At 44.3% G+C, this 14,353-nt stretch overlaps 1 protein-coding gene across 1 annotated transcript in view; it reads left to right on the top strand.

Annotated features, from left to right (window-relative positions):
- Positions 1-8,158: 8,158 nt before the first annotated feature.
- LOC311228380 (phenazine biosynthesis-like domain-containing protein 1) overlaps positions 8,159-14,353 on the top strand; it is a gene marked incomplete at both ends in the record, with an annotated part of 68,593 nt that continues 62,398 nt past the window's right edge. Inside the window, one exon of the mRNA XM_084314288.1 lies at positions 8,159-8,242. Coding sequence (XP_084170414.1) covers positions 8,159-8,242 — 84 coding nt within the window. The remainder of the gene's footprint in view (positions 8,243-14,353) is intronic.

Below are 14,353 nucleotides of genomic sequence, written 5' to 3'. Positions count from 1 at the left end.
TTGTGATATTTCTGTACAACAGACAGCTGTTAAGGTTATCTGATCATCTTTTGTATGTAGAAGTCAACCTTCTATTCACCTTGGACTCCTGGCTCTGATCAAATAAATCAGCTGAGTTGAACTACAATTCTGGTTTGTCTGGCGTACACGTTTTATTCTTCATCTGCATTAAGCCAGATGAGGAGACCAACCATTCTATCAAGTATGAATCTTTCCTCCTCCGTCCAGATAATCAATCTCATTGTATTGTACTACAATAACCACAAATTATTGTAGGAAGTCTGTGGGATTTTACTACAGAAATGGTGCCGTGTTGCCCCACCCTTCGTGTCTCCCCCTGGAAAGGTGCGGTAGGGTCTTGTAATATGTATCATATCTGGATCTTGCTGTGTGTTGGGGACACGGGGCGAAGAGCTGGGGTGTTGCTGCGTTTGAAGTGATTAACGATGGGCTTGTTGTCTGAATGGATGAGGGAGAGGAGCAGGATGGAGGTTGGTTGTGTACGCCACTGTTTGGGGCCCGCGGTGAATATGGCGTCTGCATGCAGGGTTGGGGGTTGCGGTGTCTTAGCCTGTGTGTCCGGAGGTATGACGATCGCGCTTGTTGTGCAGTGAACATGCAAACGTAGGCTTTTTGTGTTTGTGTGTTCATTCAGACACAGGAGGCCGGTCTCGGCCCAGCGGGCCACGGGGGTTAGTTAACTCGTATGGAATGTACTTTATGAACTATACGGGGGAGTTGCACCAAGAAGGGTGGTGGCGCACAGACTATCTGGTCATGTTGTGGAAGATAGCGTCGCATGACGGCAGGTAAAAGGCTTTTCTTGCTAGGAAGCACGGTTATTCTGTTGTATACGACAGGGGCGCGTTCTGAGTATATAATTGCCCTAAAATTATTCTCAGGAAGAGGGCGCAGGTAAGACGAGGAGATTTGACTGTTCTGAAATGGAAGGGGAGCTGGGTCCAAGGTGCATTGTGTCCCTGCTTGTAGTCACAGATAGCGGGACGGGGACCGTGAGTGACGGGTCAGTATGGGCATAATTGCGTCGGGCTAAGGGTTCTGTTACTATTTCAGGACATACGAGTCAAGTATGGTGAAAGGTTGTTAGACCCTGGCATGATCAGCGCAGGGGTCTGTGCGATTGCAGGATTAAAACGTAGTAGTTAATGGAAATGTAGGGTGCCGGCGTGTTCAGGGTGCGTTGTCCTTTTTAAGCTTGAGCGAAACCGGCCTGTTGATTAATTACGTTCGCTGTGATACAAAAACGATTCGGTCGAACTGACTGATAAGTACTTAATGGTTTTGTTATGATATTTTAATGACCAACGGACATATTATGTTTGAGGCGAGTCCCTGCTGTTGGTTGGGGCTAGCTGGCTAGCTCTGTGGAAAAGTCCGCTGTGAAGCTGGGGACGTTACGATGGCGTTATGAGAGAATTGATTAAACACTGTGGCGGCGATTACAAGTAAGAGGCGGTTGAGACGCAGGGTGGCAAAATTGTGGCCGTTTTGAGGGTTATTATTAATGCGGTAACGTGGTAAATGATATTAAGGATTCGCTGCTTGGTGACGTCATGGTGTTGTGGAGAGTATGTAACGTTCGCGGTGCTATGAAGTGAGGCGGAGAAGGTAGGAGAAAGGGTTCGTGTTGAACTAGGTGTGCGGCGTTGGTTGGTGTAAATGTTTTAAAAATTATTTTCTATTAGAGTGGTTGGCTATTTGAAGCTTGTGTGAATTGTTTATGCTTTGGATGGTACTGAGCGAATTGCGTGGATGAACGGATCTTGAAAGGCACGGCTCCCGTGGGGCCTTGAACGTCGCATTAGAGCTGGCTAAGGCTAGTTAGCTTGCATGCCGTTGTTTTGTGGCGTTTGGGGGGCGGCATATGTTACGTTTCGAGTTTTGAGAAAGATGTTGGGGAAGGGGTAAAGAAACGTGATAAATGTCGTGGCAGATTATGAATATCGGGGCATGTTATTATGTTGTCGTGGCGGACCTTGGTTGTCATAGCAACGTTAACAGCCGCATCGGTTGCCACTGCGCATGCGCGGTACAACGTGGATTGGGTCTATTCGAAGTAGTTCGCTCAGGGGATAGAGACGGGTAAGAGGAGGTTCTGCATTATGTAATATGGCGGTGTTTGTATATTGTGCATTGTATTTTTGTGTAAGCAGGGGAAGCGGTAACATGTATAGGGATTGATTAGAAATATGTACAGCTCAATACACACAATTGTTGAGGGGATGCAGACCAGAGGAAGACTTTTGTCTTGTTTACATCAGGGTCCCCCAGTTTCAATTCATCAGATAGTCAGTCAGTACTGCTACAACTACATACCAGATTTGCAAATTCAGTCACCCGTGTTAAAATTGTGAGTAGCTATGGGCTGAATTTGGAAAATGGCTCTACACTAGAGTTACACAATGCTTGCAGTAAAATCAATTTATCACATGTGTATGAAGAAAGGAGCATTTAGGACTAACCACTACAAAAGTTATGCTGAGATGGAGGATGCCTACATGTATGATAATTAGAGTTGATGGACATTTCCAGTTTTTTAAATTTGTGTAACATGTACAATTGTATGCTTGGAATAATGATGCTTTGTTTTATGTAGCTTGTATTAAGATGCTTGTATGGAATGCATTGATGTTGAAATGTCAGAGGTTGATACTTGTTATAGCTTTAATAACACTGGAGATTTAAATAGGATAATGTTTATATTATTTACTAAATGTTTTTGTAGTGGAATTTGATACAAGCCCGGTTGTGAAGCAGGATAATTTACTGATGCTTGTTTTAGATTGTTAAATCTTTAATACACTGTTGATATGGTTAGGACATGTGTTTATGCTTGTTTTAGATTGTTAAAATCTTTGATATAGTGTTAAAGTGTTGACACAAGCCTTCGACTTGTAGGATAATTTATTGATGGAGGCTTGCTGAAGATGACAAATTTTGACATGAGTGTTTTATTAATCCTTAATAATTTTATACGCTGGGGAGGGGGTTGGCCTTCTCCCTGGGAATGTGTGATTAATTCAAAAACCTGGGGGCGCTTGCCTCTGGGAAGATGAGAAGTGTGATTAACCGTTTAATGTTACAGATGAAGGGTTGTATTACCCAGGGGGGTAGGAATCCTTTTGAGGCGGGCCAATAGGCCCAAAGGGGGTCGTGCATACAGCTGTTGTTTACAATGGCTGTTTGTTCTTTTATGACAGGATGACGTGAGATTAGATGCAACAGGAGAGAGAGGTGAAGATGCAGGAGACAGTTGTAGAGTGAGAGAACAGTTGGCAGTTATTTTTATGACAGGGGAAATGTTGAGACAGGAAGCGTGCTAATACAGAACACAGCTGATGGAGGAGTGAGCACAGTAATTGAATTAGGATAGCCAGCTCAGATGAGGTTAATTACATTGGGGGGCTACCTGTTTGATTAGAAGGATTAGCTTTGGCTCTCAGGACACTGGGTATGTTTTGGGGTCTATCGCTGAGGGGGTTCCCAGACTTCCTCTGGATGTGAGGAGTAGAAGATACAGTGAGAACTGTATGGTGAGAAAGTGTGAATTGTATTAGCCAGGGATGAGTGTAGCAAGATGAGAGAGTAGAAGAGATGAGCGCAGGGGAACTAACCCATTGTCGGTCTGTGGTTGATTAACGAGTGTATGAGAGAAATATATGTTTATAATATGAATGATTACTGGAGCTCGTAATTTTGGTTGAGCTGGTACAGATGGGTATTTTTTATTTAAATTTAATTTTTGTATGTATGTGTGAGATTGAGATGTCCTTTAGTGAATGATTGAGCGGGGGATGGGGGCAAGGAGGCTTTGTCTACCCATTCACACACAGGCACACACACACACACCCATTCACATTCACACACACACACACACACACACACACAGACACACACACACACACACACACACACACAGACACGCACACACACACACACACACACACAGACACACACACACACACACACAGACACACATTCACACAATTTGGTCACACATGCATGCACACACGCAACTTAGCTTTCACTTAAGGTGAGACTAGTCTTAAAAATAACAAAATGTGTTTAGGTAAGGAGTGTATCGAACCACTTGGGTTATACCATTATCATTTGTTTCATATCATTTGTTTTACTGCATTTGATTTGATTTCTGTTGAATGTTTTGTAGGGATGAGGTATTGAATTTAAATTTTTGGATTTCTTTTCTATTTTTATCTATGATTGTGTGGCCTGAATGGGTGTGAATGGAGCCTGTAGAGGGTGACTGTGCTGGCTTGAAAGGTTTTAAATTTCTTTTCTTTTCTTTTTTAATAACCATTGAGGTGGTCTACATGTGACATCTGTTGGAATGTTTTTTTTGATTATTTGCGTTTTGTTTGTTGTTTCTCTATGATCTGGGGAGAGGACGGTTGGAGCGTGAGATACGTTGGATCAGATCAATGGCAGTTAAGTGGTCCCATTACGTTTTGCATAATGATTAACCATTTGGCGTCTCTTGAGAAATATTTGACATATTGTATAAGGAAATTTTGTTCTGTGTTTTTGTTCCCTTGCAGTTCAGTCGGAGAGGGAGGATGGACCATCACAAGTGGGGGATCATGGGGAAAATGTGTAGGAATACGTTTCATTAGATTATGACACGATGGTGTGACCCGTTCAGTCAGTTCCTGTGGGAGATTGTTGGATTATGAAGAGAGGTCGCTTGGGACTCTACCCCTCCTTCAATGTAGCCCCAAATACAAAGGCCGGAGGTTGAGACATACCTCCAGACTGACGGAGTCGTTCGTCTGTAGATCCATGGAAATACAGTCATGGGACAGAATATGACGAGGTCCAGGCCTAAAAACAGTGGCTTCAGCTGAGGCTGGCCGACATGGGGTGGAGGGGGGGGGGGGCGAAAACGGTCGGAGACTGTGCAACCAAAGCGTTGAACAAGGGCCTCTGTGTGATTGATTGGTGTGTTGGACGGGAAGTGACTGAACGGTAACAACTGGTATAGATTATGACACAACGCAAGAGTACTAAACTAAACACATACACATAGGTAGAGTAAAAAGTAAGGTGTAGGTTATGGCCGACATGGTGGAAATTTTTTTTTTCCCTTGCGTGGGGCTCCGCCCTCCCTGTCCGTCTGTGCGCAGAGGTGGTAAGGTTTATGTCCATAGGGATGTTCATAAAAGGGGGGAGAGGTGAGAAGACCAACTGGGTTGATTATGCAAAATGTGATTGGGCTGACTTGGAAAAGGAATTAACAGGAGAGGAGAAGCAAAATGTATGAAAGAATGAAGAATAATCTCTGTGTCTCCACAGATCATGTCAACGGATACCATAATTTAAAAAAAATTGTGTTTTACTTTAATGTGTAATGTTTAGATTACATTGTTTTAATTGTTTTCAACAAATAAGCCTCTGGCTGTGAGCCCAGAGGAACAAAGCCTGATGATAGTAGGTGGTAAACACTGTTTCATTAAAGGCAGAATAGTTTAATTGGGGATCTGGATGAAGGGGTCACCAGGATTCCCCGGGAGGGGGCCATAGTCAGGGGAATGTGGGGGAGAAAAGAAGAAGACAAGAAGAAACTAATTGATGATATGTACCAAAGAATAATGAAAAAGAAAAAATATGAGAAAAAAGAAAAATTGAGAAATTTGAAGAAAAAATGATTTTTATTATTATATTGTATGGTTAGTATGTATAGAAAATCAAGTCAATATACAGTATGTGACAATGAGAATTGTCAAAGTGGGGAAATGTGGTAAATATTGACGATGAATTTCATAATTAATATGTGTGAATAAATTAGAGAACCATAAATGTAAAGCCAGATGTACCTTTCAATAGCAGAGTGGACTCAGTGGCTAAACAGTCTCAACTGTCAGTTGAGACAGCTGCATCAGATAACAGCTGCAACAGTTATTTCAACCCCCACTCAAGCAATGACTAAATTAGAGAACAAACGACACCTTCTCGAACTGACTATATGTAAATGCTGATCAGAGAAAGCTGGGTTGACCACAGGGCAGACCAGTTTAGACTTGTTGAAGCATGGACACTAACTCACAAACAAAGTAATCGATTAATCAACTGTTTAGTATCAAAAGGTCTTATATGATGTCTGGTATCAGTCTTAGAAAGCACTGACTGTACTTGGATGATATTAGACATCTATAGCCATACCAAAGGGTTAAAGCGATCATGTCACACCCCCCCTCGTGAGACAAGCCAGGTCCCTTCATCTCAGCAAAAGATCACACGGACGTGGGCCACCGATGGGCCCCTTCTGTCCCATCACGTCCCCACAACCCCAGGGGGGGGGGCTGCCAGCGCCCACAAGGACACCCCCCACAAGAGATCAACCCCCACAAGCAGACGCTGGATTGGACCAGCCATATGTATTATTGGCTAGAAATGATAGGATATAAGGCCCTACATAGGGTTATTCAGGAGCTCTCAGGCCGGATCCACCAAAAGGGGGTCTGGGGGCTCCCCCACCGCTTCGAAACCACCCAGAAACAACTGTGAGCTGATTGCATTTTACGTGAGTAAAATCATGGGAAACACCAAATGGTTGTTTATAGATTAGAGTAATGTTGTACAGATCCCTGATCTGTAAACCAGATTTACTCATGTATAATGTGTACAGTAAACCATGTATGTTCAAATTATGTTAACCAAGTGACTGTTTGATGTGCAGTATTGAGGTTTGAGATGCAAACCTGATTGTGATATTTCTGTACAACAGACAGCTGTTAAGGTTATCTGATCATCTTTTGTATGTAGAAGTCAACCTTCTATTCACCTTGGACTCCTGGCTCTGATCAAATAAATCAGCTGAGTTGAACTACAATTCTGGTTTGTCTGGCGTACACGTTTTATTCTTCATCTGCATTAAGCCAGATGAGGAGACCAACCATTCTATCAAGTATGAATCTTTCCTCCTCCGTCCAGATAATCAATCTCATTGTATTGTACTACAATAACCACAAATTATTGTAGGAAGTCTGTGGGATTTTACTACAATAGTACTGTACATTAGTACACTGCATAGTATTGTATATTATATGGTAACTCAGAACATTGTACATATGTCTATACCGAACACTGTGACCTCATTTTTCTTCTTCTAAATTACATGCTATATTATGTTATTTGATACTATCTTGTCTAGCACAGTCTCTGGAGCGTAACAGTAAGAAGCATTTTGTATGAAAGAATTCTGTACTTCTGTATGACAACTATTAAAGAACTTGAACTTGAACTTACTAGGACAGAGCGGCTTAGGCTCAGCTTCTTCCCCCAGGCCATCAGAGCCATGAACAATGAACATTGAGTGCTCAGAACATTGAACTATCCACACACAAGCACACATGAACACACACACGACACGCACGCTGTGCACGCTCACACACGAGCAGCCACTTAACACTTTAACATGAGCGGGCACACACTCATGTCGCACACACGCACACTTATGGCCAAAGGAAAGGACACTTTAAATTAGAATTAGAATAACAGGAACAGTGTATTGCACTACAAAAGCTAACTAGCATGTCCCATATGCTCTGTAAATAACTATGTACAGATACCGAGATGTCACTCCATGTTACCATGTTACCTGTTACCTGTTACTGCACAATGTTGTTTTTAATTTTTTGATTCTATTATATGTTGCACCACTGTATTGCACATCGTTGCGGGCAAGACCACCCGCATTTCATTGTATACCTGTATGCCGTGACAATTAAAACTCTTGACTTGACTTGACTTGACTTGACTTGTATATCTGTAAAGACGTGTGTATACTGTATAGACAAGGACCACTTACTTAGTAGACGTACTGTTGACTGGTATGACTTTCTCTCTGCATCTTTCTCCCTTTTTTCTGTCTTTTCTCTCTTGCACGCTCTCTCTATCTCTCTCTGTCTCTCTCTCCTCCTATAATGACTAGTGGGTGGGAAGCTAGGTAGCCTATTAGAATGACTACAGCTCTGGTATAAAGTCCACAGACAGCCTGTCTTGTTTAGAGACTCAGTCTCAGTAGAAAACTATAGAAAACTACTCTAACTAAACTTAGTCTCAGTAGAAAGCTAACTAAACTTAGTCTTAGTAGAAAACTGCTCTAATAAAAATTTGTGTCATGGAGATTCCTTTGTTTACTGTGGATTCTTTCACCAACCTGCCATTCAGTGGAAACCCTGCAGCCGTTTGCCCTCTTTTACACGTAAGTATCTGAATATTTTACATGTGAGTATTTGTATATTTTACATGTAAGTATATGAATATTTTAGATGTCAGCATTTTAATATTTTATATGTGAGTATTTGAATATTGTACATAGTAAGTACGTGTGTTTGCCAGTGTTGTAGTCGAGTCACTAAATCTCTAAATCTAGCCATCAATATATTATGCCAAATGATTAGGGCCTTTTACAAAAAATATAAAAAATAAATAACTGTATTATCAATTAACAAGTCTGAGTCCTCATCTGCACCTTCCGAGTCTGAATGCAGTCAATGCTCGAGTCCGAGTAATCAGTGCTCAAGTCCAAGTCGAGTCACGAGTCCTGAAAATCAGTCCAGAACTCGAGTACTACAACACTGGTGTTTGCTGCAGGAGTGGAACATAACAGAGTACTTGTGCTGTAAGCACAGTTTTGAGGTATTTGCATTTCCAATTTAGGGGAGTTTGTACTTTTTCTCTTACTCTTTTACTTTTACACTATATTTCAAAGTAAAGATTAAATGTTTTGCTCCACTACATCTGGCAGAGTAAATGCTGCTAATCTCTGTCCAATAAAATTCATGGAATTACGTCGGCAGAGAGAACTGCACAGGAAATTCACCAGTCCAACTTGCCCTTCTGCCTTCTTAGCAATGATTTTGTGTATTTAGCCTTGTGTGTGTGTGTGTGTGTGTGTGTGTGTGTGTGTGTGTGTGTGTGTGTGTGTGTGTGTGTGTGTGTGTGTGTGTACAACGGTGGCTGTGTTGATGATTATGTCATGAAATTTGGTCCGTTTGCTTATTTTTCATATATTTACATAATTTGAAAATATTGTATTTTGAAAATCTCTAACAGAAAAGTTACCCATTTAACCACCCTAGTGGTTTATTTCATGCCATTAGGGGTTAGGGTTACCCTAACCCTAACCCTATCCCTAACCCTAACCCTAACCCTAACCCCAACCCTAACCCTAACACAAACGGGAATATAAGGGATTACAATTCGGAAATCTTTGGAATCTTTGATAGATATGTTGAGTTAGGTTCATAGTGGTATTCATAAAAAAAGAATTGGAACGAAATATTACAAATGCTTTTTTTTTTTTTTTTTTTTTTAACATGACATAAAATTATATACACAAGCATTAACAGTAAATATCCACAGTAAGTCACAGGATTATACATTCCATTTGATTCCATTTGATTTGTCGGTTACCTAACAAGGCAGAAGGGCAGTGGCGTAGCGGAGGCATTGCCGGTAAAAATGAAAAATTAAGCGCAAATACCCAAGCGGTGCTCAGAAAAACAAGATGAGAGCGAAAGCCGAACAGGGGAGGGCAACGCTACCAAAAATAACATCATTATTCCAGCAGGTAGCAAAGGTAGACTAACGTTACTGCAGATGCATCGGCACTGCAGTAAGCTTCCCACCCAGCCCGGCCACCGTTAGCAACCCCCGGTCAGCTCCGAGTCCAGGCAGACAGCAGACACACAGCCCAGCCAGGCCCCCAGCCACGCTACAGCCGCCGAGACAAGATTCAAGATTCAAGATTCATGAGTTTTAATTGTCACGGTATACAGGTATACAATGAAATGCGGCTGGTCTTGCCCGCGACGATGTGCAATACAGTGGTACAACATATAATAGAATCCAATAAAAATACAGTGGTACAACATATTAATAGAATCCAATAAAACAGTGCAATAAACAGGTACATGGTGTGCCATCTCGGTATCTGTACATTAGTATTTACAGAGCATATAGGACATGCTAGTTAGCTTTAGTAGTGCAATACACTGTTCCTGAAGTTATACTACTTTAAGTGGCCTTTCCTCTGGCCATAAGTGTGCGTGTGTGCGGCATGAGTGTTAAAGTGGCTGCTAGTGTGTGAGCGTGCTCAGCGTGCGTGTCGTGTATGTACTTGTGTGTGGATAGTTCAGTTTCTGTGTCTCTCAATGAGACACGTTAGAATAAAGTTTTATTCGCCATAACCAGTACGAGTAGGCTACAGGTTACATTGCAATTGGAATCTAATCCGTTCCTTGTTGAGTACAAGGTTTAAATTGTGCGCAGCACAATGAATGTACACTGCGTTGGGCTCTTTATCTCTTATGTGGTGATGGTCATGCTGGACCTACAAAAGGCCTTCGACACTGTCAATCACTCCATTCTGATTGACAAGCTAAAAGCAATTGGTTTTGATAGTCTATCAGTGAGCTGGATGCAATCCTACCTGGAGGGGAGAGAACAGATGGTGGAGGTAAACGGTACCCTATCCCTCCCAGTGAGCTGTGGTGTTCCACAAGGAAGCATACTAGGTCCGCTACTGTTCCTAATTTATGCAAATGACATGTCGTCAGCTTGTGACTGCAACTTGTTCCTGTTCGCGGATTACTCGGATAAGAACAAGTTACAGGTTGAAAAAACCCTCAGCTCGGAACTAGGCAAAATCTGCACCTGGCTCGCTGTCGTGTTACTTTACACGGTAACAAATACGTGAGTCCTCTGCTTTGGTTGTTAGTATCTTTATTCGCTTATGCCTCGCTACGTTACACGGGTGTCCATCTTAGGTTCCTCTCGAACTCCCCCTGACCCCCAGTACGGTGGCCTGTACACTTCGCGTATAGCGCACACACATTAACATAACACCACATCTCCCTTTCTAGAATCAATGGGTAGACTGCCATTGATTCCCCAGACCTTAGTGGATTATTCTGCCTCTATATCTAAAAGGTCTGTTCATCTGAACTGATCTAAACAATTTCTTTAACGCCATATAAACCATGGGCTATATTAAACATAGCAATTGCTTTCTTTCGAACATTATATCTAAACGAATAATATATATAAACATGAAACACATGTCTTATCTTAACCATAAACCTCTTTCATTCTATCGCAGGAATGTCACTTTTCTTTACTCTCTCTCTACTGTCTCTTACAGGTCCAACCTAGTTGGTTTCACCACACATCTCCCAGACCTGGTTCTGGGAGTAGCTGGTGGTTCCAGGACATCCTGCTCCGTAGGTTCTGCTGCACTCTGCTCCGGTGAGGGCTCCATGGGGACGAGATGGCGACGGTTTCGCCTTAATGTTCCATGGGGTCCATCTATGATGTACGAACGTGGAGTGGGGTGACTGCTGACCACAACTCCAGTTGCACTTTGATCTGTGACCCACACCTCCTTTCCTGGAGTGAGCCTGTCGAGACTTCGCGTACGATGACGCCGGTTGTAGCTTTGTGCATCTCTCATTCTCCTCTCCTCTTCCTTCAGAACCACCGCCTTACTGTCAGGAAGAGTAGGGACCAGTAGAGCAGGAAGCGTCGGCACCGTTGTGCGGAGTCTCCTCCCCATAAGAAGCTGGGCTGGACTGTATCCGTTATGCAACGGGGTGGCTCTGTATGCCAGCAGAGCACGGTATGGGTCGGCTGCCTTTTTCAGGAGGCCTTTTATCGTCTTGACAGCACGTTCTGCCTCCCCATTACTCTGGGGATATCTTGGGCTGCTTGTGACATGGCGAAACCCATATGATGTTGCAAACGCTGCAAAGGCCATGCCGGAGAATTGCGGCCCATTATCCGTCACCAGTTCCTCCGGGATACCGTGGCGTGCGAAAATTGACTTCAGGTGGTGGATGACGTCTGTTGATTTTGTGGGAGTCAGCAGAGCGATCTCCACGTACCTTGATGCATAATCCACGACCAGCAGGTAAATCTTGCTCTCCAGCATGAACAGGTCTGCTCCCAACTTCTGCCACGGTCGCCCCGGGTATTGAGATGGCATCAGGGGCTCCCTTTGGTTCTCTCTCTCTTTGCTGCATGTTCAGCAGTTGAGGACCAGCTCATTCAGCTGCTGGCTGAGCCCGGGCCACCACTGGTCCGCTGAGACCTTGCACTCCCTGTGGTTATCGTACATGGCCAACACTGGTGGAGATATTAGTGCATCTTTTAAATCTTGAAAGGCTCTGGCCTGCTCGATGCCCCACAGCCAGCAGTTCTTCTTTGACAGAAGGTCTCGCAGGGGCTTGTCTCTCTCCGCCAGCCGCGGGATAAACTTCCCCAGCTGGTTTACCATGCCGAGAAAGCTTCTCAGCTCACTGACATTTGTCGGCTCCTCCATCCTCCTCACGGCATCCGTCTTACTCGGGTCGGGGTTAATGCCACTGCTGGAGATCACATGGCCTAGAAAGGTCACCTCTTCTTTTGACAGGTCGCACTTGCCTGTGTTCAGGGTGATTCCTGCTTTCTCGATCCTCCCCAGCACGACATGCAGACGAGCGTCATGCTCCTCCTGTGATCGGCCCCACACCAGCACATCATCCATGTGGCAGATGACACCCTCCAGCCCCTCTGTGACCTCAGTCACCATTCTGTTTTGGAAGTGTTCTGGGACGGAGGCGATGCCGAAAGGTAGGCGATTAAAGTGGTAACGACCAAACGGCGTGATGAAAGTTGTATACTTTGACGACTCCTCAGTCAGGGGTATTTGCCAAAATCCCATGTTCGCGTCTAACTTGCTGAATATCCTGGCTCCGGCCAGCATTCCCAGTGTTTCCTCGACTGTTGGCAGGGTGTATTTCTCCCGGCACACTGACTCATTGAGGTTTGTGAGATCGACACATAATGCGTACCTCCTCTGTCTTCTTCTTAGGGACTACCACCATGCCAGCGCACCAGTCGGTTGGCTCCTCGATCCGGCTGATCACTCCGAGGCTTTCCATGCGGGACAGTTCTTGCTTGACTTTGTCCATCAGTGGCAATGGAATCCTTCTGGGCGTCTTCAGTGAGAATGGTTGAGCCCCCGGTTTCAGCCTGATTGCATACAGCTGTTTCATCTCACAGAGACCACTGCATATTTTCGGGTAGGTCGTCTTGAGCGTCTCCATTGTGATACTGTCTAGACGTGCCACAAGCTCCATCTTGCTGATAGCAGGTCTCCCCAGCAACGCTGAGTGTAGGTGTCGAGCGACGTACACATCCTCCAACACCTCTCTCTCTCCTCTCCTCAGCAACAGCTTGGCGACGCCCACAACATCTAGTGGACTCCTCCCAGGTCCCATCAGTGGTTTTGTTGCTTTCTGCAGGGTAGGTGGATCCTTGTGTCTGTATATCTCTCTGAATACAGTGTGAGGCATCACAGTAACATCAGCGCCAGTGTCTATTTTGAATGGCACACGTCTGCCATTGATGTCTATGTCGACCATCCATGGCTCCCCATCAGTTGTGATGCTGCCCAAGAACATGTGCTCCTCCTCCCCATCACAGGAGCAGGAATAGTCTTCTTCAACCTCATGTACATTTTTGGAAGATTTACACACACGTTTATAATGCCCCATCTTCCCACATGAATGGCATTTCACCTCGTTAGCAGGGCAATCGCGCTGTAGGTGGAGTTGAGAACTGCCACATTTATGACACTGGACACTTCTCCCCCTCGAGTACTGGGTACTGAGTGGTTTGGCTGGGTAACTGTTAGCCTGTTGGGGGCTGTTCTTAGCATAATTCTTGCTACTGCTCTTAAACACCCTGTCCACCGATTTAATGTCACTTGTCTCTGTCCTGGCATCCCCTCGCAGAGAGGATTGCTGTCATTTCACCTCCTCACTCTGCCTCGCCATGGTCAATGCCCTCTCCAGTGTCAAGTCTGGGTCCAGCTTCATGCGTTCTGACAGCCGCTTATCCATCAGACCGACGACAAGCCTGTCACGTATGAGTTCATTATGTAACACTCCGTATGTACAATGCTCCGCCAGCGCGTACAATGCTGTCACAAAGGAGTCGACTGTTTCACCTTCTCCCTGTTTGCGCATGTTAAATTTGGCTCGTTCATATATCACGTTCTTCTTGACCACGAAGAAACCTTGCAATCCATCCCGCACTCCTTGATACGTACGTCGTAGATCAACAGCCAGATTCAATCCACGTAAAATATCGTCCGCCTCATACAATATATTAGCGTGTTGACTTGATTATCTTCAGAGCTAGCATTTAGGTTACTTGCCAGACGAAATCTTTCGAACCTGCATATCCACTTGGCCCACTCTTGCGGCTTTGAGAAGTCGAAGGACTCGGGAGGCTGGATGCTAAACGTAGCAATTGAAACCGCTGCCGC

The sequence above is a fragment of the Notolepis coatsorum genome (genome assembly GCF_963971535.1).
Source record: "Notolepis coatsorum genome assembly, chromosome: 1".
NCBI classification, from domain to species: domain Eukaryota; kingdom Metazoa; phylum Chordata; class Actinopteri; order Aulopiformes; family Paralepididae; genus Notolepis; species Notolepis coatsorum.
The sequence above is the reverse complement of the archived record's forward strand: the minus strand, read 5'-3'. Positions and strand labels throughout refer to the sequence as shown.